Below are 27,455 nucleotides of genomic sequence, written 5' to 3'. Positions count from 1 at the left end.
GTAACTGCACAGGCAGTTGAAAAGACTTCACACAGGCGACTCTGTGAAACAGAAGAGCAGTAGGCAACAAAGTCCAGGGATTCCAGAACTTAGCTGTCTTTGAAACAACACCTTACATTCCAAAGGCCAACAGCTTTAAGATTGCCAGCGACTCAAATTATTTATAGGAGATTGATTCATATACTTAACCCAATATGAGAGGAAATATTTCTAATTATATCCAAACATCTTTAATATGAGGGGAATTAGGCTTGGAGACCTTCAATGCCAAAAACATGTTTTGCCAAATATGTTTTAAGAAAGAGGAGGAGGTTACGTGTTTTCCATATTTCAGCCTATAAAAGTACCCTTGGAATGAGTATGACTTGTCTCTCCTCATAAAGCTTCAAGGTAAGTGTGTGTGAGGACAGGGGTCTTCTGGAGGACGGTAAGGGATGTCTGGCTGCCCGTGTGCATGCCACACATCCTGGCTTCCACTGTCCCTGGCAGCCCTGCCAGTGAAGCACCAGCTTACTCCGTAGCAATTTTAATTAGATGTTGTAGTCTTCCCAGTCATTTCCTGGTTCTCAGTTAAGAATTATTCTATAATTGGGAATTGTTATAATTTAATCAGAAGAGGTTTGCTCTTTTTCTTACAGTTCTGATCCACTTTAAGGTCACATCTCTACGGTAAGATTCTGATTTTTTTTTTTTTCTCATTCCTCACAGAGTGCGAGGAATCTTCTGCAGTGGTTTGGACAGTGGTGGGGGGGCGGGGTGAGGGGAGCGATAAAAAAAATAAAAAAATAATCATTTCTATTTCATGGTTGATCGCGCTTCTCTTAAAAACTGGAGAATGACTTTAGAAACTGGTTCTCCTTAACTCATATCCCTTGCAATATATGAAAATGCTTTCTCAGAGTCTTTGGGAATTTTATTCACAATAGTGAATTTCATTCACTATTTCCAGCATTGTAGTTTATCTTTTAAATGACTGCATTACAATATGCAATGTAACATTTCAAAGTGTTACTCAATTATAGAGAAAATTTAAATTTTCTATACTATGGCTTTTCCTCAGCACTATAAATATAAAAACCTATCAGAGATGATGTCTAATTGGATAAATAGAATGGTCTGAATCTTTGCCTTGGAAAAGTTGCTTAAATCTGCATGTTTCACAACATAAATAAATAAATAAAATAAAAATTAACGAATATATACACACACACATATGTATATATACACACACACAATACGAAACATGATTGTCATCATATTCAACAAGATGAAGCATTTTAATTACGTTATCTGAGTCAATATAGTTTCAATGGGAGAAATGTATCCAAATGAGCTTCCCTGGAAAAGGTATCTTTATTATTATAAAGTAGAATATACATGAAGATTATTGACAGCATTAATGAATGCTAGTTAATGTGGCAAGAGGGGGATCCTGAAAAGAACAAGTTTTGTGAAATTGTTATAAAAATGTTAATAATAAAGCAAGAAAACATAGGTAATAATGTTTTATAATAAATATTTGAGAAATGCTAAAGATCAGTGAAGAAGTTGAGTTTGTCAAAATTATTATACAGAGACAACAGAAATTGATGGATAATAGAATATTTTTTAACAATGCAAAACAAAGATCCACACATTTCTGCTTTCCTGTATATTAGGAAGTCTTCATAACTCCCAAGTTTATAATGAAAATATTTCCGTCATGTACAGAATAGTTCCTAAAATTATAGCAACATATTCCTACTGCTCTTTTAATTCACCAAGCCAGCTTTGAGCCTTTCTCTGTGTCCAGCATTTGTTCTAAGAGGTGTGAAGGATACCATAAAAAGAAGAGTGCTCCCTGCCTGCAAGGTGCTTATAATCCAGTTGGGAAGATAAAAGCTATAAGTGAAAGAACTGGAGATTATCCCGCCACCATTATAGCTTTATGTTCTCCATAAGCCAATGATAGGCAGCTTATAAAGATTAATATACATAACAAATGAAACAGAGAAAGCAGCTAAGAGACTGCAATAGGTGAGCCAGAAACAACAGCCTCTTTCCAAATGCATGATTAAGTATCTGTCAGCACTGGCACAGAACAAGGAGACTGACATTTTATCCTCAACCAAGCCAGGGAGGTGGTCATACCCAATGCAACACTAAGCACTCAGTTGGTCAGTAAATTTTTTTAAAAAGTTTTAAATGTGAATCTAATGGTCCAGTTTCTTAATTTCTACAATTTCTTTTCTTCCTCTCCCAGCCAGGGTCCTTAATTGGGCTGCCATCAATAACCTGCAGCCATGAGTTCCGACTCTGAGATGGCCGTTTTTGGGGAGGCTGCTCCTTTCCTCCGAAAGTCTGAAAGGGAGCGAATTGAAGCTCAGAACAAGCCTTTTGATGCCAAGACATCAGTCTTTGTGGTAGACGCTAAGGAGTCCTTTGTGAAAGCAACAGTGCAGAGCAGGGAAGGAGGGAAGGTGACAGCTAAGACCGAAGCTGGAGCTGTGAGTAAAAACACCTGGAGCTGATTAGACTCTGCCTCATTTTGGGTTAAGTTAGCACTTATTTTTTGATCTGGCCTCTCTTGTTTGACTGGACAGACCGTAACGGTGAAAGAAGACCAAGTCTTCCCCATGAACCCTCCCAAATATGACAAGATTGAGGACATGGCCATGATGACTCATCTACATGAGCCTGCTGTGCTGTACAACCTCAAAGAGCGCTATGCAGCCTGGATGATCTACGTGAGTTCTTTCTCACGGTCTTCTACTCATGAGAGTAGTTAATAGTTGTTGAAAAGCAGTAGATGATTAAGGTCCCCATCAAATAATTCTGTTCCTCCCTTTTTTTTTTGGTGCAGACCTACTCAGGCCTGTTCTGTGTCACTGTCAACCCCTACAAATGGTTGCCAGTGTATAATGCAGAGGTGGTGACAGCCTACCGAGGCAAAAAGCGCCAGGAGGCCCCACCCCACATCTTCTCCATCTCTGACAATGCCTATCAGTTCATGCTGACTGGTGAGTGGCTCAGCTGGTTCTCATATGAATTATTTTACCATCCATAATCACAAAATATTAGAACTGATAAAAGGCCTTTAGAAAAAAACCCAATTCACGCCCTTGGTTGTTCAGCAGAGGTGACTAAAGCACAGAGATGTATATACTGTCAAAGCTCGTATTAAAACTCAGCTCTCCTGATTACACCTCCCTGACTTTACTAGGCCATGCTATTACTCCATTCCATTAAGTTTAATTTGTTTATGGTCTCCTTGCTTGGAAACACACAATTTATTTTATATATTTAAGTAATAAGAGCCAAGATTAAGTAACAACTGAATCATAAAAATCATATATTATCTGAATAGAAATGAAAAATAGGAGTTCAATCCTTTTGGTGCCTCAGTTTCTTGTTAATTATAAATTAGATACTTTTACAAGTACTGTCATCTCTTTAAAGTTATCAGAGTACATCTCAGAGATGATATCCTCTGTTTGAACGAAGATGATGTTTTGGGGCTACACACATATAAACAGAAATTGTTTTCCCCCTTAGAAAGATTTTATTTTGATTGAGGCATCCTCTCTTACCTCATCTTTCTTTAACACAATGGTACACTTTTGGGAGGGCTGATCGAAGTTAGGGCTATATTGAAGTTAGTCTGTGGCCATAAGATACTAAATTTTTTCTCTTTGTGAAGTCAACTGACACATTTAGAAACAAAATCTCAGTCATGGCTTGATTAACACTATTTCAATCTATTAAATGACAGTCCAAACCTTTAGCATATTATGCATTTTTCAGCTATATGCATTAATTAGCAGACAGCATGCCATTGAAATCTACAGAAGACAACTACGGAATGTATCTAGCTTTGGAGAATACTGCTCTTTATATTAAACCAACAGGACACACACATAACCTTACCATAATATATTGAAAAACCCCACTGAATACATCACACTTATACTCAAATGCCCTGTTTCCCTATAGAAAGTTTTGTTTGTGTAACTGATACATATGCTGATTTTCCACTGTTTTTCTTCCAGATCGGGAGAATCAGTCTATCTTGATCACGTATGTATTCCTATTCTGAGATTTATTGGCAGTTTGTTCTTACTGGAAAAATGACAAACCAAAAAAAGAAATTAGTTAATGTTCTCTACTAAAGCACTGAATGATCAACCTGGAACTAGATATTGGTTTAGCTTTATTATAAGGTTTACATTGCATTAGAATGTAAAATAATAATGTTCTAAATCACCTCATTTGCTGGTCTTGAAAGTTCCACAGAACTTTTCAGTGTGTAGAAAGTGTAAAATGAGCTTGGCTGGAACCCAGTATAGTGCAATGAGCAGCATACAGCCTTCAAAAGGTACAGCAGTTTGAAAATATTACTAGCGGTTCATTTTTAAGGCCCACTTAGAGAATGTCTGTTCCTTCAAAGACCAAACTTGAGCCATGTCTCTAGTCCGAGGAAATGGAAAAACACATGTTTCATAGTTTCCTACTGATTGTTCCATTCACTACAGAGGTGCTGAGTAGTTGCTTTTCAGACCCCTCAAGCCCAGGCCTCAGCACCCAGAAAAGAAGCTGACACATTATAAACACTCAAGAAATACGTGTTAAATGAATAATGACTGATTTTTTCTACTTCTTGTTAGTGCAAAGCAAAAGAAATAATATGAGCTATATGTAGGCTGAAAAGAAAGATGTAAAAGGCTCTCTAATAGAGACATAAAGACAAAGGCATGAGGTAGTTGTAGTTTCATTTGTCACAGTGCTTAATTTCTCATGTGTTCGGTCTTTGACAGCGGAGAATCTGGTGCAGGGAAGACTGTGAACACCAAGCGTGTCATCCAGTACTTTGCAACAATTGCAGTTACTGGGGAGAAGAAGAAGGAAGAAGTTACTTCTGGCAAAATGCAGGTGAGTCTGATTGTCACAGTCAGAATCCAGTCTCTGTCGGGACTCTCAGGTAGGAAATTCCCAAGCCCCAGATGCAAGGACTGCTCTTGCCTTTGCAGGGGACTCTGGAAGATCAAATCATCAGTGCCAACCCCCTACTGGAGGCCTTTGGCAACGCCAAGACCGTGAGGAATGACAACTCCTCTCGCTTTGTAAGTCTCTTGGTTGCCAAAGGGTCTTCTCTGCCTTTAGATGCCAGAGAAAGCATGTCTGAATTATTTCAATGGCATCCCTACTACGTACTTCAAGCTTTGGGTATAACATCATCTTTTTTACTTACAAGGGTAAATTCATCAGGATCCACTTCGGTACCACAGGGAAACTGGCTTCTGCTGATATTGAAACATGTGAGTGACAGGACCTCCTAAATAGAATCCAAGAATGACAAATATTGGTTTGGAGGAACACTTTGCAGCTCCTGCTGAACATGGAGCTTGTAAAGTACCAGTCTGCTGCCAAACATGCTTGTGGTTAATGTCAGTCTCATCCATGGCCCACAGTATGCTTTACCCACTCCAGTCATGAGGTAATGCTTCTGTGGGCACTGCCAGGAACTACTGGGCATGTCCAAAGTATTCCAGCATCAGAATGATTTCAATTTTTTTTTTAAGAAAAAACTAACTCTAGAAGTAAACAAGTTGTCCAGGGATTGAGGATATGTGATTTATTCCTAGTCTGAGCTTTAATACTGTTGCTTTTAGTAGTCCCTCTATTATATGGTGACAGGACCCTGCAGAGGGAGTCTCAGGACTCAATTATATTCCAAACGTCAAGGATCTTCTATATGAGAAGTGAATATCTTGAGCCAATCATATTTCACTTTTTTCCCAGGAGGCAGGAGGAAATGCAATAGTGTTTGTAGAGACATAATATGTGGCACTTCACAGGAACATTCAGTTGAAATCTCAAGAGGCCAATGAGATTTAGCTAATGATTCCAAGTCCCCAAATCACTCCAGGACATTGTGTAATTTTTCCCCATAATCTGATGTCTACTGTCCGTTGCAGATCTTCTGGAGAAGTCCAGAGTTACTTTCCAGCTAAAGGCTGAAAGAAGCTATCATATTTTTTATCAGATCATGTCTAACAAGAAGCCAGATCTAATTGGTAAGAAATAAATTCATAGCTAGAAGATTGTCACTGTACTATCTTCTAATGTAAAACATATGCCCTGAATTCTGTGACCCAGAAATGCTCCTGATCACCACCAACCCATACGACTATGCCTTCGTCAGTCAAGGGGAGATCACAGTGCCCAGCATTGATGACCAAGAAGAGTTGATGGCCACAGATGTAAGTTATACATTAATTTTAATTTAAAATCCATTATGCATGGCAATAACAGCCGTCTATATGTGTGTAAAGGATACAGTATAAATTCTCTTGTGCCTTAATCTTTGTCTTCTCATCTCTCCTGGTAGAGTGCCATTGAAATTCTGGGCTTCACTTCAGATGAAAGAGTGTCCATCTATAAGCTCACAGGGGCTGTGATGCATTACGGGAACATGAAATTCAAGCAAAAGCAGCGTGAGGAGCAAGCTGAGCCAGATGGCACTGAAGGTACCAAATGAATCTCTATCTGGGTTTAATGAGAGAATATAGGCAAAAATGTCCATTCCAAAATGTGGCATATATACACCATGGAATACTATGCAGCCATAAAAAATGATGAGTTCATGTCCTTTGTAGGGACATGGATGAAACTGGAAATCATCATTCTCAGTAAACTATCGTAAGGACAAAAAACCAAACACCGCGTGTTCTCACTCATAGATGGGAATTGAACAATGAGAACACATGGACACAGGAAGAGGAACATCACACTCTGCGGACTATTGTGGGGTGGGGGGAGGGGGGAGGGATAGCATTAGGAGATATACCTAATGCTAAATGACGAGTTAATGGGTGCAGCACACCAGCATGGCACGTGTATACATATGTAATTAACCTGCACATTGTGTACATGCACCCTAAAACTTAAAGTATAATAATAAAAAAAAAGAAAAAAAAAACTCAAGTCTTCTTTACAGCTGAGCTCCTGATGGACATACTTAGATGTACCCACACACAGAGTTTCTACAAAGTTATTTACCCAATACTATGCCCCTTTGAACTGTGGGTCCCAGAGTAAGTCATATTGGGTGTCTGAATTATGTTTCTGCAGTTGCTGACAAGGCAGCCTATCTCCAAAATCTGAACTCTGCAGATCTGCTCAAAGCCCTCTGCTACCCTAGGGTCAAGGTCGGCAATGAGTTTGTCACCAAAGGTCAAACTGTGCAGCAGGTAAGTGCATGACCTCAATGAATCACACACATCCCAGGCCTTCATGACATGTCTTTAATAACACCAACAAACTTTATCTGTGAAGGTGTACAATGCAGTGGGTGCTCTGGCCAAAGCTGTCTACGAGAAGATGTTCCTGTGGATGGTCACCCGCATCAACCAGCAGCTGGACACCAAGCAGCCCAGGCAGTACTTCATTGGGGTCTTGGACATTGCTGGCTTTGAGATCTTTGATGTGAGTTAGCAGAAAAAATTGTATCAAAAAAGTTTCCAACAAGCAAGCTTGTTGCTGCAGTCATACAGCATGACTGTAGTCACCTATGGAAAGGGTCTATGAAAAATAGCTGCACTATAAACTTAACTGACATATGAAAGAGCACCAAAAGACCATGAAAGGAAATGAACTTTGGAATGAGACAGACCTGGATTCAAACTCCTGCTCTGCCAATTACTAGCTGTGTAATAATGGGAATGGTACCTGATTGATCACTGGGCAAATTCAACTAGGACCTGTAGGTAAAGCACTCAGCATTCCACATCACAGACTCACTTCTGAGATCTGTCTGCTAGTTTCAAGATTTCTGAGTTTTCAGCCCTTAACACAGTCCCCAAGCATGCAGGCAGCACTCAGTAAATGGTAAGATACTGAGGGCAACAATAGGATCAAAGATGGCGGTGGAGAAGACAAAGTCTTTAAAAGAAAGACTTTGAGATTCTGTTTGCCGAGAAATGAAATGTGTTTAATCATTAGGATAACCTCTGCAATATCCAGGTATTGAGTATAGAAATGGCATTGTAAATAAACTCAGATTTGTCTGCCTAAGAAAGAATATCTGCTACACAGCTTAGGAAATAGGGCTACTGCAATCCTCCACTTGACAGCAGTATCTCGGATGTGTCTCATTTAGAGGTCACAATTCTAAACTTTTATCTATGTATGGACTGACTGAAACTGGATGAAATTTTAGAAACGGAGGCACTTCCAGACATTTCCAAGCCAACGTGGAAAGAAAGGAATAATCTGTCATCAAGCAGGAACAGAAAAAGCAATCCACACTTTTTAAAATAAGAAAACTAATGATAGGGTACTTGCAATCATTTTGAGGTTTGTTTTTTTTTTTCTGAAGTAACAGCTTTATTGAGATATAATTAACATATCATACAATTCACCTATTTAAAGTATAAAATTCAATGGTTTTTAGTATATTCAGAGGTATGTGCTATCATCATAACAATTTCAGAACATTTTCATCATCCCAACAGGAAATTCTATTTTGTCCTCCCCCTAGGCCACAGAAACCCTTAATCTACTTTCTGTCTCTGGATTTGGCTGTTCTGGACATGTCTTATAATGGAATCGGATAATATGTGGTCTTTGTGACTGGCTTCTTGCACTTCGCATATGCTTGCCAGATTCATCCCCCTCATAGAACTCCTTTGACTTTTGTGTATGGTGATAGTGCCCTTAAACAAGGGCATCCTCAATTGTGTTTCTATGTAGATGTCCCGAATAATGAAGCAGGGCAGGTCTACTCAAGTTCTAGGAGTAGTTACAAACACTGGCTCTGGCATCAAAATGTTGGGGTTCCTGCCATGACCCTTACTACTATGGTCTTACACAAGTTACTTAGCCTCCCTAATAGTGTTTCCTCACCCATGAAATGAGCAAATGATACCACCTACAAAGGTAGCTGTGAGGATTACATGCAGTAACTTACACAAGGCACTTAGCATAGTGTCTACTGTAGAGTAAATGTTCACCAAATATTAGCTGTTGAATTTTTATTATTAAGGACAACATACAGACCATAATGGCTCAGATCTAGCAAATTTAGCTAGTTTACAACATAATCATAATCATTAAGAAACCTCTGACTAACAAAAACAAATACTATAAAAACCAAACAACTTTTTTAAAAAAACTTTTAAGTTCAGGGGTCCATGTGAAGGTTTGTGACATAGGTAAGCTGTGTCGCCCACATATTAAGCCTAGTACCCATAAGTTATTTTTTCTGATCCCCTCCCTCCTCCCACTCTCCACCCTCCAATAGGCCCCAGTGTGTGCTGTTTCCCTCTATGTGTCCATGTGTTCTCATCATTTAGCTCCCACTTATATGTGAGAACATACAGTATTTGGTTTTCTGTTCCTGCGTTAGTTTGCTAAGAATAATGGCCTCCAGCTCCAAACAACTTTTTTTTATTGCATAGGAAAGCATCATTCAGAGCTTGTTGACGGGTGTTGAAGAGACAATTTTAACAAGTATGCTAACAGCAGCAAAAACTTCATTGCGTAGGTATAGGTAGGACAAAACGATACCATCCTAAGAGGGCAATTGGGCTAACTAAAAAAACACCCCTTTCAAAGAGAAGATTTCATTATAAATTGAATGCTAATTTGTATTTTCAACTCATTTAGTTCAACAGCCTGGAGCAGCTGTGCATCAACTTCACCAATGAGAAACTGCAACAGTTTTTCAACCACCACATGTTCGTGCTGGAGCAGGAGGAGTACAAGAAGGAAGGCATCGAGTGGACATTCATCGACTTCGGGATGGACCTGGCTGCCTGCATCGAGCTCATCGAGAAGGTTGGCTTGCTTTTTGCAGACCACAGATCATACTGCTGTACAGTATTTAAAAGAAAATCATAAAATCTTGATATAGGCAATGGCTAAATATTTCTACTTGTGAAAAACATGAGGAGAATTCCTTACGTTGCCAACTCTGAAGTAGACATTCTGGTAAAAGGAGATTAAATATTTTCTATAGAGTCCAGAACACAACACTTACCCACAGTTTGCAATACAAAGTCTTACATTTAAAGTCATCTTTCCTTACAAAAAGTGCACTGACTAGAATATTTTTTACTTACTGTTTTTTGTAATCCTAAAGTCATTATTACTGCATTCGAAGTATGAATTTCTACTACTGTACGTTAAAGCAGAGGCTTTTAAAATCCAGTGTGAGAAAGACTCACCAAGAATACTTGATACAATTGCATCTTTCCCTCATCTCACCCCTAGAAATATTTTCTGGTAAGTGTAGGATGAAACATCGGAATCCTCATTTTGAGCAAATGATTCTGATGCAGCTAATTTGCAAGTCACACTTGGAGAAATATTGCTCTCAGGTCTTTGGGGTAAAGACACAAACTCCACAGGAGCACAGCCCTCATCTGTCTTACTCTGTCATATCCCAAGCCTGACACAGCACGTGGCTTCTGATCAGCACCCAATAGATATTTGTTAAGTTAATGACTTCTGACCAAAGGAACGAATTTTCATTAACTCTGTAGAATTAAAGGATGAATTTACTCAGATGGGATAATTATTAATGTTACATGTTATTTCTATAAGCAGACAGAATTCAAGTGGCATTTATTTCTTTTCATTCTTCCAGCCTATGGGCATCTTCTCCATCCTGGAAGAGGAGTGCATGTTCCCCAAGGCAACAGACACCTCCTTCAAGAACAAGCTGTATGAACAACATCTTGGAAAATCCAATAACTTCCAGAAGCCCAAGCCTGCCAAAGGCAAGCCTGAGGCCCACTTCTCTTTGATTCACTATGCTGGCACCGTGGACTACAACATTGCTGGCTGGCTCGACAAGAACAAGGACCCCCTGAATGAGACTGTGGTGGGGCTGTACCAGAAGTCTGCAATGAAGACTCTGGCTCTCCTCTTTGTTGGGGCAACGGGAGCGGAAGCAGGTAATTATCAATATAATTAATCTTTTACCTAAGGTATAAAACAACCAGAGGCCAGACATGGTGCCTGTAATCCCAGCATTTTGGGAGGCCAAGGTGGGTAGATCACCTGAGATCAGGAGTTCAAGACCAGCCCGGTCAACATAGCAAAACCCTGTCTCTACTAAAAATGCAAAAATTAGCCGGGTGTGGTGGCAGGTGCCTATAATCCCAGCTACTTGGGAGGCTGAGGCAGGAGAATTGCTTGAACCCAGGAGGTGGAGGTTGCAGTGAGCTGAGATCATGCCACTGCACTCCAGCCTGGGCAACCAAGAGTGAAACTTCGTCAAAAAAACAAACAAACAAACAAAAAACCCATAACCAGAGAAAGGCTATCCTATGATTGCTTTCTTTTTCCCCTCAGAGGCTGGCGGTGGAAAGAAAGGTGGTAAGAAGAAGGGTTCTTCTTTCCAGACCGTGTCTGCTCTCTTCAGGGTACAAACTTCATTTTCTCTAATTAGATTTAGGATATTAAATGTACTCTATGGTGTGGGGGAAAAAACTAACCTTTCAAGGATTCTAGAAATGATGTGACTCAACAAGATAGTTCAGCTGGTAGTGGTAAAACTGAGTTTTAGGGAGCTTGGGGATAGTTTGGAAGAGATACCTAACTATTCAGAAGACACAGGAGTCAGGGGAGATGAAAGCAAATTGCAGAAGTCAGTATCAGATGGCAAAATTCGATTCCGGGGCCTGAGAATGAGGTCATTTAACACTTAAAAGACTCCAGTGGGATAGGATTAAGTAAAGCTGAGACTTGCTTGAGGCTTTGGGAGCCTCCAAGTGATTTAGGTGCTTAAAGATACATTGGTATAGAACCGAAATGAGTAGATTTTGAAAGCTAAAGATAGAACAGGGGTGGGAATTGGAGCCCGAGTCAAAAGAAGGAAATAAGAAACCAGATGTGATAATAAATAACACTTAAAAAAAATTACGGCCAAGCACAGTTGCTCATGCCTGTAATCCCAGCAATTTGAGAAGCCGAGGCAGGCAGATCACTTGAGGCCAGGAGTTTGAGACTAGCCTGGCCAACATGATGAAACCCCGTCTCTACCAAAAATATAAAAATTAGCCGGGCATGGTGGTGCACACCTCTAATCCCAACTGCTCAGGAGGCTGAGGCATGAGAATCTCTTGAACCCAGGAGGCGGAGGTTGCAGTGAGCTGAGATCATGTCACTGTACTCCAGCCTGGGTGACAGAGCAAGACTCCATCTCAAGGAAAAAAGGAAAAAAAGAAAAGTCTATTTTTCTTTTGGCAATCCCATTTCTGATTCTATCTCTAATAACTGATGCTGTGGATATTCGGAAAAACCAGGATTTTCAAAAGATGGAAAACTTTACACGCTTGGTAACATGGCTGTCAGTTTTCTACCAATTCCCAGAATAGGCATTAATAAACGCCACTTTCTGTGGAATAAGCAGGAGGACACAGCTCTGTATCTATGGCAAGGAATACGCATTTGATAGACACAAAGATACAAGTGAACGTCAGGTAAAGAAAGAAGTGAGTGCGACTGGGCACCATGGCTCATGCCTGTAATCCCAGCACTTTGGGAGGCCAAGGCGGGTGGATCACTTGAGGTCAGGAGTTCAAGACAAGCCTGGCCAACATGGTGAAACCCCGTCTCTACCAAAAATATAAAAATTAGGTAGGGGTGGTGGCATGTGCCTGTAATCCCAGCTACTCAGGAGGCTAAGGCAGGAGAATTGTTTGAACCCGGGAGGCAGAGGTTACAGTGAGCCAAGATTGCACCACTGTACTCCAGCCTGGGCAACAGAGCAAGAATCCATCTCAGAAAAAAAAAAAAAAGAAGAAGAAGAAGAAGAAAGGACAAAGAAAAAAGTGTGAGAATAATTAGAGGAAGGCATTGATCAGTAGTAAAATCAGACCATGTATCCAGGCAAAAAGAGAATGGGTAGAGTATTTCCATATATTTAGAGTGTCATAGTGAATTTAAAACATATACTAGGAAATTCAACAGCAGCGAACAGTCACTTCAACAGCAAGTAGAAAACTATGCTTCTAATGCACACCAACAGAAAATAGGGGGACATACTAGGAATGTGGAAATTCCAGAGATAACTCTTTGAAAATTTTCATCTGGATACTATTCATTAGAATTAAACCACTGTCATAGATCTCAATAATTATGTCTATAAATATGAATGTAGAAAACAGTACATTTTTTAAAGTATAAACTCACATGGTTCCACAGGAGAATTTGAATAAGCTGATGACCAACTTGAGGAGCACTCACCCCCACTTTGTGCGGTGCATCATCCCCAATGAAACTAAAACTCCTGGTAAGACATTTCTGATATCCAGACAAACTCCAGTGTGTGAGTGATAGACCACGAAGTATGGCATGTGGATTCATTCTTTTAGGTGCCATGGAGCATGAGCTTGTCCTGCACCAGCTGAGGTGTAACGGTGTGCTGGAAGGCATCCGCATCTGTAGGAAAGGCTTCCCAAGCAGAATCCTTTATGCAGACTTCAAACAGAGGTCAGACATTTTTTGCTGTAAATTATTTTAAGAGGTTTTTATTACTTTTTAAACATTTTTCAATGAAAGAATCCTTTATACCTCCTCTTAAAATTGAAGAGAAGATAAACTCACTTAACAAACTCCATATTGACATAAGAAAACTCTGAAGTCCTTTGAATAAACAGAGGATAGATAAAGGGGTAGATATGATTTCTTGTTTATTTCAGATTACCCAGTGGCTATGTTGTTTCTATAGCCAGACAGGAAGATTTCTTGTCTGTGACAACAGCCATATCATTTTTTTGTCTGCCTTAAACAGATACAAGGTATTAAATGCAAGTGCTATCCCTGAAGGACAATTCATCGATAGCAAGAAGGCTTCAGAGAAGCTCCTGGCATCCATTGACGTTGACCACACCCAGTATAAATTTGGTCACACCAAGGTAATATTCTGTAAATCCTACCTGATGCTATTCCTGTCCCTTTGAACTTTATGTAAATTTTCTGATCTGAAATTCTTCCCACACATAGGTCTTTTTCAAAGCTGGTCTTCTGGGGCTCCTAGAGGAGATGCGAGATGAGAAGCTGGCCCAGCTGATTACCCGAACCCAGGCCATGTGCAGAGGGTTCTTGGCAAGAGTGGAGTACCAGAAAATGGTGGAAAGAAGGTATTAATAAGAATTCTTTACTTAACCGCATCATCTTAGGCGTTTTAATTCTGCTTCTTATTATAATCTGATTTGGACATTTCTGTTCCTATGACAGAGAGTCCATCTTCTGCATCCAGTACAACATCCGTGCCTTCATGAATGTGAAGCACTGGCCCTGGATGAAGCTGTATTTCAAGATCAAGCCCCTCCTCAAGAGTGCAGAGACAGAGAAGGAGATGGCCAACATGAAGGAAGAATTTGAGAAAACCAAAGAAGAGCTGGCTAAGACCGAGGCAAAAAGGAAAGAGCTGGAAGAAAAAATGGTTACTCTGATGCAAGAAAAAAATGACTTGCAACTCCAGGTTCAAGCTGTGAGTATCCCGAAGTCATTTCCTGCAATCTGATGCTAAAACTTCAGCTCAGTGGTCACTAAGGAGATCTAGATTCTACCAAATAAGGGACAGATTATGAATCTTTAATAATCCACAACTCCTTAGAATGTTCTATAGAATTCCCTACACAATATTACTAAAAAGCACTGTGGTAGGATTCTTTGATGTCAAGAAGGCAAAAATAAAAGCATTTTTCCTTCCCCTCTGTTGTTTTCCACAGCAGAATGTGAACAGGAAATAAAGTGAGCTTTGCTCTCTAAAATGCAAATAAGAGCTGTGAAAAAGAAAAATACTGTCAGTGAAGAGGAAGGAGACTTTGATGAAAACACATTAACTTGAAATCAATATTCTGAGTTTTTTATCTACAATCCCCGAGCAACTCTCTGCTCAACTTTATTTTTAGAAATTTTTTAGTATCTGAAAGAGTAGGATTATGGCAAGAATAATGGCAATGCTTTCTGGTAAGGATAATGGCAATGCCTTCCATAGATAATGTCTATTTTTATGCAAAGTATGAGAGATAGGGTTGATATTCTTATTTTAATGTCCCAGTAACTATCCAGAGGCTTAGAGAGAAATATTTGATCAAGAGCCACTATCTAACCCATTTTTGTAACCCAAATAACATGACAGTTCAATTGCTGCCACCAAAACCAACAGCAGAAACATTAAAAGTTACCCTCCCAGTTCTCTGAGTTCAGAAAGGGAATTGACTAGTCCCATTGTGCCTACAAGTTTGGGACACATATTTAGAAAATCTAAAGAATGATGAATTGCAAATACCTAGGTTGGTACTGTGACTTTCCTGTACTTTGTATAGATCAGGGTTTTCCACATTGAGGAGTAGTTCATCATGCCTTCAAGAAACAGGAGATAATCTATCCAAGAATACTCCTCTTCTTTGAGGATAGTATTATAAAACCTCTGTTTAACAATATTCTATCAACTATCCACTAATAAATATTGGGTGAAGTCCAGACAGGGATGTAAGTTTGAATGAGAGACATGGTCCTTCCCTCACAGTTTATCCCAACTCCTATTTCTTCTTATGAGAAATATGCTTGCTACTTCTCTAAGCATCACCTTGAACATGTTCCATTCCCTTTGTCTACTCTGTCCCTGGATGACATTTCTTCCTTTTAAGGCACTTTTCTGATAGTACCTCTCTCTCCTAGCAACCTGCTAGAAACCCAATTCTTTTGTCTATTGGTTTTTCATATATTGAATGCTCCTGAAAATAAATATTAAGTAAAGAAAATTGGCTGACCCGAAATTATATACCAATACATTATATATGTTATAGCAAATATAATTGTAACATAATTTCACCAGGAACTATGACTTAAGTTCCTTTTTTTATCACCAGACTCATAAGTGCCCAATAAATATTTACTGAATGGTAGAAAGCTAATAAAAATTAACCTGAAGGCTTAAAACAATTTACTTGTTTGGTTTCAAAATATTAATAAAATCTGAAAATGTCTAGGAAACTAAAATCTAAAATATCTATTGCCTCTTCTCAGGAAGCTGACAGCTTGGCTGATGCAGAGGAAAGGTGTGACCAGCTAATCAAAACCAAAATCCAGCTAGAGGCCAAAATCAAAGAGGTGACTGAGAGAGCTGAGGATGAGGAAGAGATCAATGCTGAGCTGACAGCCAAGAAGAGAAAACTGGAGGATGAATGTTCAGAACTCAAGAAAGACATTGATGACCTTGAGCTGACACTGGCCAAGGTTGAGAAGGAGAAACATGCCACAGAAAACAAGGTATCAATCATATTCTACAGTACTGTATAGAGGTTCTGCCACCCAACTAAGCTGCTTTATAGCAACTAAGCTACTTTCTTCACCTTTGTAGGTGAAAAACCTCACAGAAGAGATGGCAGGTCTGGACGAAACCATAGCTAAGCTGACCAAGGAGAAGAAGGCTCTCCAGGAGGCCCACCAGCAGACCCTGGATGACCTGCAGGCAGAGGAGGACAAAGTCAACACCCTGACCAAAGCTAAAATCAAACTTGAACAACAAGTGGATGATGTAAGCCTAACATATAAAAATGATTTTTTAAATTTTGTAACAAACTAAGTAAGCATAAGTTTGTGTTGTTATGATATAGTGAGTACTTATCAAGTACCTCCTATGAATGAGGAATATGGAACATCATCCCTATTACAAGGACTAAGATGTACACACAAGAAAGATTTTAAAATCAATAAAGAAAGTTAACTGTGAATAATAGACAATATGGGTAAAAAGAATTGAGGGAAAGGAAGGTTAATGTGTTCACAAAGAAAAGCTATACAAGCAAAACAGGTCTTTAGCTGGGCTTGAAAGACAAGGGGCTACGTGCAGTTACAGAAGAGGGAGGGTGTTCTAAGCAGGCAGCATAGCAGCAGCAAAGAAGTTGTAATGATCAATAAGGTTTTCTCTCACAGAAACAAAGGACACTCAGAATTAAGAATGTGGAAGATAAATTTGGCTTTAAACATGATCTGATATCTAATAGAGAACCCACTGAAAATGCCTGAGTAAGGGAGGCATTAAAAAAGTTCATGGTTTGGAAGTATTAGCATGGTGTCCATCCCAGCTGGAAAAGTATTGGATTCCAGTGGGGAGATGCAGAAGGCATAATGTCTCACTAGTAACTTATTGTAACAATGTGACAAAGAGGCACGTTTTACCTTTTAAACGATGACTTTTTCAACTAGGCAAATACCAAGGAGAATGGAATCAATGGGACAAATCTGCCTAATTCATAGAAAAATAGTTTGCTGAATAGATATAATGTTTAAAAATTTAATCCGGGACAAAAGGTGGTACCATTCTAAGAACCATATTCATGGATTATTAACTTTTAGCTTGAAGGATCTTTGGAACAAGAAAAGAAAATCCGGATGGATCTAGAAAGAGCAAAGAGAAAACTAGAGGGAGACCTAAAATTGGCTCAAGAATCCACAATGGATATAGAAAATGACAAACAACAACTTGATGAAAAGCTTAAAAAGTAAGCAGTTTTAGGACAACAGTTTTGTGGGGAAATTACTCTTAATATTTCTGAGACTGACATAAAGGGCTTTTCTAATAGGAAAGAGTTTGAAATGAGCGGTCTGCAAAGCAAGATTGAAGATGAACAAGCCCTTGGTATGCAGCTGCAGAAGAAAATCAAGGAGTTACAAGTACGTTAAATGATTTTCACCAGGCTAATTCAACATCAAAAAGTTACTGACACCAAGAAGTTGAGTTTGTATTAATATTTTTCACCATTCCCAGGCCCGCATTGAGGAGCTGGAGGAGGAAATTGAGGCAGAGCGGGCCTCCCGGGCCAAAGCAGAGAAGCAGCGCTCTGACCTCTCCCGGGAGCTGGAGGAGATCAGCGAGAGGCTGGAAGAAGCCGGTGGGGCCACTTCAGCCCAGATTGAGATGAACAAGAAGCGGGAGGCTGAGTTCCAGAAAATGCGCAGGGACCTGGAGGAGGCCACCCTACAGCATGAAGCCACGGCGGCCACCCTGAGGAAGAAGCACGCAGATAGTGTGGCCGAGCTTGGGGAGCAGATTGACAACCTGCAGCGAGTGAAGCAGAAGCTGGAGAAGGAGAAGAGTGAGATGAAGATGGAGATCGATGACCTTGCTAGTAATATGGAGACTGTCTCCAAAGCCAAGGTACAATCAACACTTCACATTGATTATTTGGTTTTTTGTTTTTCCCTTTAGCACAAATATAATTTGTATCTCAAAAACGTCTCATGAACTAAATCAGGCACCCTTTTTCTCGTATCACAGATAGTACAATTTAGTAAAGTAGTTAGATTAACAAGTAATTCAGTGGCTGTATGCTTGGACTATGTATCTTGTTAGTCTTTCCATCATAATCTAAGACCTTTGCTCGTTTTGTTTGTAAAGATAGTTTCTTCTCAAAATAAATGAGTACTGCAGCTCCTATGGAATGTTTAGATTACTGAAACTTTCTTTGGTCCAACTACTTACTTGAGATGCCTTCTACCACTTTTTGAATGCAGGGAAACCTTGAAAAGATGTGCCGTGCTCTAGAAGATCAACTGAGTGAAATTAAGACCAAGGAAGAGGAGCAGCAGCGGCTGATCAATGACCTCACAGCACAGAGAGCGCGCCTGCAAACAGAATCAGGTGGGCCATGTACCAGTGCTGACCTTGAATGACAAATTCACCCCGCATGTGCAATCTGCTGAAAAACTCTGCATTTATTTACTTGAGGTCATATACTACCTCCCTGGGAGATCCCCACTAATATGAACACATTATTGACCACTGGCATGAGGTTGCTTTCTTTCATATATATATACGAGAGAAATACATGTGTATATATATGAAACATATATATACACATATATATATGTGTATATATATCCATACATATATATATCATATATCCATACATATATGATATATATATATATATATATAGAGAGAGAGAGAGAGAGAGAGAGAAATAGAATCAGGCCCTTTTATTTTTGAAGACTTTAAGGGAGACTTGGCTTTAATCAAAAAGTTATCAAAAACAAAGTGTATCCTTACAGTACCTCTTTTCACTTTTCAAAATGCTTTCGCAAGCTCTGTGTTACTTTATTTTCCTCATTAGTCTGTGTAATACTATCCCCATTTTAAAGACAGTGGATTATGGTACTGACGAAGCGACTTGTCCAAGAATGTTTACTCCAGTCTTTTTCCTGAAGTCTTGCCAATTACTGGTAACTAACATGGTTAAGTAGGGAAATAGTCAAGACCACAACCCAGCTGAGAAGCATTCAAGTAAGATTTGTAGATTTTTTATTAGAAAAATTGGAAAGTCTCTGCATTTATTCCCCCTCCTACTGACTTGTCCAACTTTCTACCAAAGTTCTATTTCCCCAAGTAAAGGTAACAAAATGGAAATTGTTTTATGGGTAATTTAGGCTATTAAAGTAATAGGCAGGTTAAAGTGTCGGAAAATCACTCTACACTTTTGGTATTCAAATACTGTTCTTTCTATAACAAAGTTCAGAATAAATATTTATTATAATTCTTATTAAATGCCAGAGATAAAGTTCAAGATAACTAGTTTAAAAATGGTGTGGAAGAGTTTTACTATCTTTCTAACATAATGTAGTGCATTTTCTGCATTATGGGGCTTAAAAAATTGAAGACATGTGTAAATGCCATTTAGTTTGGAAAGTACTTATCCAGAAACCAATTCATTCTGGGATGGGAGACCACTTAATCATTTCTTAATATAAAAATCTTTCCAGAATTTATTTTGACTATCATTTCTACCTACAGAAGAAATTGCCCAAAGTCTCTTACTTTCCACAGTACAAATCCTTTGTTTCAACCAACTTTCAATGGAAGGCAAATTAGACAACACTACTGCCTTACATAAAATAAAAAGTACTGGAATATTTTGTTGGCTTGATTTACATTTTTTTCACGTTTCTTCATCAATGTTGACTATGATCAAATAATCGTAAATATCTCTTGCAATCTTTTGTGCTGTTCACAAGCATGTAATCTGCCTCAAATTTCTCCATGCTTCTAATTTTTACATGGATCTGCTTATCAGGGTTAAAGCGGATGTTGGTGGTTTGTTGTCACGCATGCCCTCCATCAAGTTTCAAACTCGGCTCCCTTTCCCTGCTCAAGTTTTTATTTTAGAGTTTTTATTTCCAAAGTGAGGTTGAGTTTTCTGGACTTGGTCTTTTATAGGTGAATATTCACGCCAGTTAGATGAAAAGGATACATTAGTTTCACAGCTCTCAAGGGGCAAACAAGCCTTTACACAACAGATTGAGGAATTGAAAAGGCAACTTGAAGAGGAGATAAAGGTAAGCTCCACTTGTCGTTCTTGTCATTATTGTTCTCGTTATTTGTTTTTCGCTTACTTTTACAGACTTTCTTCTGGTGGCCTATAGGAGATCAGGAATCAAACATCACTTTAAATATATAAAATTAAGTCACCAATCTCTATGTTCTCAGGCCAAGAGTGCCCTGGCACACGCCCTGCAGTCCTCCCGCCATGACTGTGACCTGCTGCGGGAACAGTATGAGGAGGAGCAGGAAGCCAAGGCCGAGCTACAGAGAGCAATGTCCAAGGCCAACAGTGAGGTTGCCCAGTGGAGGACCAAATACGAGACAGACGCCATCCAGCGCACAGAGGAGCTGGAGGAGGCCAAGTATGTTCCAGACTTAGTTAAAATGGAACTATAAGGGCAAACAGTTTCCTTGCTCCCAAAACATATGAAAAACTAGGGAAAAAACATTCTGGGACCATATACAGCCATATTGTTGGAATTAATGTTTTGGTAGATGCCTTAGAAGAGATTCTGAGAGGAGTTCTCGATGCAAAATATATACTGATGTGGGAAAGCTTCTTTATTATTAATGGATTAATTAAAAACTAGCACAAATAAGGGATACAATTAGACAGACAAAATCAAGTATATTTCATTTGAATTCAATTTATCCAACATTTGAGTCCTTAATATGTTGGACAGCCTACAAGAATACAAAGATTAGTACAGTACAGACTCTCCCTCTGGGGATTAAAATTATGTGGAGACACAGAAAAACAAACCAGTAATTCAAGGTAGATATTAATATTCTATAGAAGAGGAATAAGCCAGCTACCTAGAAGGGTAAAATGTTAGCTCATGCTTGTCATGGATGGCCTTAAAGCCACTCTATGAAGTATGGCAATACCAAAATTGGGGTTGTTTTTGGTATTTGGTGGTAGGATATCGGGAATGAGTTAATATAGAACTGGACCTACAAAACAAGCTTGAGAAGCAAAGTATTAAAGAAGTCTGACTGTGGAATTCACTCTCTTGTACCCACTTTGAAACACCCAATTCAGTTGACAGCCATTCACTTTTATTGCCCATATTTCACTTTTTAGGAAGAAGCTGGCTCAGCGTCTGCAGGATGCTGAGGAACATGTAGAAGCTGTGAATGCCAAATGTGCTTCCCTTGAGAAGACGAAGCAGAGGCTCCAGAATGAAGTTGAGGACCTCATGATTGATGTTGAGAGGACAAATGCTGCCTGTGCCGCCCTGGACAAAAAGCAAAGGAACTTCGATAAGGTATTCTCTCCAGTTTTTGCTTCAACTTTCAACACAGAATTAACAATGGCCTGCTACCTTCAGTGTGCCCAATTCAAACCATCTGAGGGCTGTTCTCAGTAGCTCTTGACCCATCAGCAGCAGCTGTCTGTGGAGATGGGACGTGCTCCTGTGGTTTCTATTCTTCTCATTCGTAATTTTTTTTCAGTCCCAGAACACCTCAACTCTGAGAGGTGCTAGAATAGATGGTTTTTATCTCATCAAATTTTGTCCACTAAATTTCTTGTCCATTCCTTGACCTTCAGATCCTGGCAGAATGGAAACAGAAGTGTGAAGAAACTCATGCTGAACTTGAAGCTTCTCAAAAGGAATCCCGCTCACTCAGCACAGAACTATTTAAGATTAAGAATGCTTATGAGGAATCTTTAGACCAACTTGAAACCTTGAAGCGGGAAAATAAGAATTTGCAACGTGAGAACGTTTTACCTTTTCTTTAACAATAAAAGATTTGAAAGAATCTTTTCCATCTATAAACAAATTTCTATATTTTTTGTTCACCAACAGAGGAGATTTCTGATCTCACCGAACAGATTGCAGAAGGAGGAAAGCGTATCCATGAACTGGAAAAAATAAAGAAGCAAGTTGAGCAAGAAAAGTCTGAACTTCAGGCTGCTTTAGAGGAGGCAGAAGTAAGCATTTTATTGCATACTCTAAAACAATTAGAGGAGGAATTGGGGTCTATTAAATGCAAGAAATGGTGAATCAAGAGAAACGAAAAATAATTTTTGCTCCGTGAACTAGGGATGAGAATGGAGAACTGATCATGCATACAACCAACATAACCATATGTCAGGAACTGTGCTACACATGGAGCAAACAAAGATGAATCAGTTAAAGGCCCTGCTTTCAAGGGCACAATCTATCTAGGGAGATAAAAGAATATAAAATCAACAATAACATTCAATAATTTGTAGAAATTTCTATAACAACAAAATAAAAATGTATGATGGCAGCACAAAGGCAGACAGTGTGTGTGTTAGAGAATAGCAAAAAAATGCAAAGGCATGAAAATGACACTCTTGCTTAAATCTTACTACTACTTAGAAATCTATTTATAAATAAGGTTTCATGAAGGATAAATCATTCTTATCTCTAGAATACTACACACTTCCATTACCCTACTAATGTCACCTCTTGCTGTCATTAAGGCATCTCTTGAACACGAAGAGGGAAAGATCCTGCGCATCCAGCTTGAGTTGAACCAAGTCAAGTCTGAGGTCGATAGGAAAATTGCTGAAAAAGATGAGGAAATTGACCAGCTGAAGAGAAACCACATTAGAATCGTGGAGTCCATGCAGAGCACGCTGGATGCTGAGATCAGGAGCAGGAATGATGCCATTAGGCTCAAGAAGAAGATGGAGGGAGACCTCAATGAAATGGAAATCCAGCTGAACCATGCCAACCGCATGGCTGCTGAGGCCCTGAGGAACTATAGGAACACACAAGCCATCCTCAAGGTAAATATGTCCAACAGATGGTCCCATGACAATTGGGGTGCCTGCAACCCTGAATATATGGTGTCTCAATGACGGTTTGTTCCACAGGATACCCAGCTCCACCTGGATGATGCTCTTCGGAGCCAGGAGGACCTGAAGGAGCAGCTGGCTATGGTGGAGCGCAGAGCCAACCTGCTGCAGGCTGAGATCGAGGAGCTGCGGGCCACTCTGGAACAGACAGAGAGGAGCAGGAAAATCGCAGAACAGGAGCTCCTGGATGCCAGTGAGCGTGTTCAGCTCCTGCACACCCAGGTGCATGTAATAATAGAATAGTAACAAATACAAGGGTATGAAAATGACATTCTTGCTGAAATCTTGGTACTATTAAGAAATCTATTTATAAGATTTCATGAAGGATAAAGTTTAAAATATTTTATTTTTTTGATTATCTATATTTTTGTTTATCTGAACTATAACATCCATAGTTGATTGTATTTTTTTTTTTTTTTTTGAGACGGAGTCTCACTCTGTCGCTCAGGCTGGAGTGCAGTGGCGCGATCTCGGCTCACTGCAAGCTCCACCTCCCGGGCTCACACCATTCTCCTGCCTCAGCCTCCGGAATACCTGGGACTACAGGCGCCCGCCACCATGCCCGGCTAATTTTTTGTATTTTTAGTGGAGACGGGGTTTCACCGTGTTAGCCAGGATGGTCTTGATCTCCTGACCTCGTGATCCACCCACCTCGGCCTCCCAAAGTGCTGGGATTACAAGCGTGAGCCACTGCGCCCAGCCAGTTGATTGTCTTTTAAACATATGTCAACTCAGATAATTTATGAAACAAGGACGAATATTAATGAATTCATTTAGTTAATTAGTTTATGGGTTCATTAGAACATGAGGTTTCCTAATTTTTCTCTCATGTGCCTAGTATTTCTAAATTTCACATTTTAAACAGAACACCAGCCTGATCAACACCAAGAAGAAGCTGGAGACAGACATTTCCCAAATCCAGGGAGAGATGGAAGACATCATCCAGGAAGCCCGCAATGCAGAAGAGAAGGCCAAGAAGGCCATCACTGATGTCAGTGAAGGGTAACACAGTGGCGGTCAAACTTGAATCTTAATGTGCTGCCTTAGCTGTCTTAACCCATTCTGTTTTACTGCTAATTAGGCTGCCATGATGGCTGAGGAGCTGAAGAAGGAACAGGACACCAGCGCCCATCTGGAGCGGATGAAGAAGAACCTGGAACAGACGGTGAAGGACCTGCAGCACCGTCTGGATGAGGCTGAGCAGCTGGCCCTGAAGGGCGGGAAGAAGCAGATCCAGAAACTGGAGGCCAGGGTGGGTCTCCTAATCAGCATGTATTCCTATCTCATTCCAATCCAACACATGATTCTGAATACCTAGCACTGCTAGATGATGTGGGCCATACTGAGATGAGGGAGAGCTATTCCCTCATGCCCAAAAGCTCATAATAAGGAAAACTGAACTAGGGCATTAAAAACTACATATAAAGCAGAGTAAAAAAGTATGTGGGTCATGTGAAGAAGTAGAAATTCGTCAAATGAATGTCCTTAAAATGTCCATCTTCTTGTAGGTTCGTGAACTTGAAGGTGAAGTTGAAAGTGAACAGAAGCGCAATGTTGAAGCTGTCAAGGGTCTACGCAAACATGAGAGAAAAGTGAAGGAACTCACTTACCAAGTAAGGAAAATGGCCCGTCTAGGTTTTCACTTTAGTCTACATGGGATTAAAAGCCATATGTATGACAAAATGTAATATTTGTACTTTCAAGAAACTTACTCTTGAAAACATTATTTCAGACTGAGGAAGACCGCAAGAATATTCTCAGGCTCCAGGACCTGGTGGACAAACTGCAAGCAAAGGTGAAATCCTACAAGAGACAAGCTGAAGAAGCGGTGAGTTCACAACCCCTTGGGGTGATTTTTCTCAGACATGACCAGGCCAGTTTAGTTAAAGTGACAAAAGAAAGATGAGTAAAATGAGGAAGGATCAAAAGAAAACAAATGGCTACATGGAGGTCCAAGGCTGAGGTAAAACCAACCGCCTGACAAGCCAGCAGAAGATGTTCTAGAGATGGGGAAGAGCAAATGCAAAGCTTTTGAGTGGGAAAGAGTCTGGCTCAAGAAGCAGACAAAAAAAGGAGGAAAGCACCACAGCTGGTGCTGGAGAGTCAGGCAGGAGGCAGCTCATAGGGTCTTCCAGGCCATGGCAAGAACAATAAGGTACTGGGAAGCCAGGGAGGGTTTTAATGTGGGTCAGTCAGTCATTACCTGATCTATATTTTTTAAAAAGAGCATTCAGGATACTATGTAAAGAATGGGTTATTGGGTAACACAAGTGGGTGCAGAGAGACATGTTAGGAAGCTTTTCAGGTTGGTTCTGTGGCTTGGATAAGAGAGTGGAGCAGAGAGAAGTGGAGAAATTCAGGACGTATTTTGGAGGTAGAAACTACAAGATTGCTAATAGGTTGCACTTGGGAGATGAAAGAAAGGCAATTAAGAGTAATTTATCAAGTTTATGGTTTGAGTAACCAGGTGGATGATGTAACACTTAAGTGGGGAACAAAGGGAAGAACAGATTTTCAGGGCAAGAAAGAAACAGGAATTCTGTTTTAGATACATAATACCATATACACACAAGTGAACATGTCAAGTAAATAGTTAAATATAAGATTCTGAAACTCAGAAGGTCTTGGTTATGTTCAAATCAGTAGATTCTTAACACTCCACTTTATCTCATTTCCGTATCCCATGATTCATCTGGATTAATAATCAAATAGTTTCAACTTCCTACATATAAATATGCATAGTTACATATCACAAATGAGTTCCTCTATTCACTGATGGTTTTTATTTTACCCCTGACATCTAAGGTAAGAGAGAGAGAAAGATGGGAATGGAGGGGAATGAAGGAGGGAGAGAAAACAAACACACTTGTGTGCGCAGACACACACACACACTACTGTCCATACCTCGGACAAATTGCTTAATCTTTCTCCAGTTCCTACTCTCCTCATCCGTAAGAGGAAAAGCTGAGGTTTTTTCTCAAGCTATACTATTTAATGATTCTAAGCTTTATGTCTGTTCTAAATTTGAATGCCACATTTTGGAGGTTCTTACTGAGACTTTTAAATAAGAATGATTACCAGAGACTAAACTAGAACTGACCTGCTCAAATTCTCTGCTATATATTTAAGTATAATCAGGGACAGCTCAGACTATTTTAGGAAACAAACTTCTTGCTTAATTTCTAAACTTAAGTGGCAATAATTTATACTCACATGGCAATAACTTATATTCAAGCTTAATGGTTTGGTTTGGTATAGATTGCATACTTGCATTCTTAAAAGGTTTGGTTCCATTCTCAGGATTCTGAAAAAAAAAAAAAAAAAAAAAGCTGGACACCTGGCATATTTAGTAGTAGCTCTAGGATGTTCTGCTGTTCTGAAAGTTCAGATACAAAGGTCACCTGTCCTTCCTTGTTATCTATGAGTTCAAGAAGCTAATGCAAAAAAAAAAAAAAAAAAAATTCAAGAGCATTTCTCTAGGTTTCTTAAAATATCTGCTAGAGTGAATCATTTTTAAGTAAAAAGGAAATTCAAGATCCATTGACCTAAGAATGGAAAAATTCTGAACTTTCTTCCCTCATAAATGGATTTCCATTCACAGGAGGAACAATCCAACGTCAACCTCTCCAAATTCCGCAAGATCCAGCATGAGCTGGAGGAGGCCGAGGAACGGGCTGACATTGCTGAGTCCCAGGTCAACAAGCTGCGGGTGAAGAGCCGGGAGGTTCACACAAAAATCATAAGTGAAGAGTAATTTATCTAACTGCTGGAAGGTGACCAAAGAAATGCACAAAATGTGAAAATCTTTGTCACTCCATTTTGTACTTATGACTTTTGGAGATAAAAAATTTATCTGCCAAAAACTTGTGAGTCTCTTTTTCCCCTCTATGTCAATTTGTCTTTAGAAGTACCGAGAAAAGAAAAACATCTCAATATTTTGGTTACATTTTACAGAAAAGTGCTTAGTCACCAATATTAAGACATGATAGAGAGCAGCTAGGCCGACCTGGCAAGTGCCACCATATGCGTCCCTATGGGAAGTAGGTGAACCTAAAGGTATACCACAGGCACATAAAACATAGAATATTTGGTAAACCTTACTTGACAAAACATAGCTAGTTTCTGTCAATGAAATTATTGATTTTCTTCATAAAATGATAGGAAATCCTTCATCCTAAGGCTGAGTAAAAATAAATTAAAACATGTTATTTACATAAAATGAGAAAAATTTAAAAATTAGGTTTAAGTACTGTAAAAAATATTTAAAATGCAAACTCTTCACTATAACTATATGAACCATTT

At 39.5% G+C, this 27,455-nt stretch overlaps 1 protein-coding gene across 1 annotated transcript; it reads left to right on the top strand.

Annotated features, from left to right (window-relative positions):
* Nucleotides 1–102: 102 nt before the first annotated feature.
* Nucleotides 103–27,016, top strand: LOC129018024 (myosin-1). Its single transcript, XM_054459139.2, has 39 exons — nt 103–390; nt 2,243–2,486; nt 2,583–2,726; nt 2,843–2,999; nt 4,029–4,056; nt 4,794–4,908; nt 5,007–5,099; nt 5,231–5,294; nt 5,955–6,053; nt 6,136–6,239; nt 6,368–6,506; nt 7,111–7,229; nt 7,315–7,464; nt 9,646–9,816; nt 10,628–10,937; nt 11,338–11,408; nt 13,192–13,279; nt 13,362–13,479; nt 13,781–13,904; nt 13,993–14,129; nt 14,227–14,482; nt 16,027–16,269; nt 16,361–16,537; nt 17,359–17,504; nt 17,586–17,676; nt 17,771–18,160; nt 18,517–18,643; nt 20,216–20,334; nt 20,486–20,682; nt 21,405–21,588; nt 21,873–22,038; nt 22,132–22,256; nt 22,776–23,084; nt 23,172–23,375; nt 24,019–24,144; nt 24,235–24,405; nt 24,662–24,766; nt 24,886–24,981; nt 26,755–27,016. Exons 2-39 carry the CDS (start codon nt 2,283–2,285, stop codon nt 26,905–26,907), a joined length of 5,820 nt encoding a protein of 1,939 aa, XP_054315114.2. The 5' UTR covers nt 103–390; nt 2,243–2,282; the 3' UTR covers nt 26,908–27,016.
* Nucleotides 27,017–27,455: the final 439 nt, after the last annotated feature.

This window comes from Pongo pygmaeus, chromosome 19 (genome assembly GCF_028885625.2).
Source record: "Pongo pygmaeus isolate AG05252 chromosome 19, NHGRI_mPonPyg2-v2.0_pri, whole genome shotgun sequence".
In the NCBI taxonomy this organism is placed as follows: Eukaryota; Metazoa; Chordata; class Mammalia; order Primates; family Hominidae; genus Pongo; species Pongo pygmaeus.
This window is presented reverse-complemented; position numbering and strand designations above follow the sequence as displayed.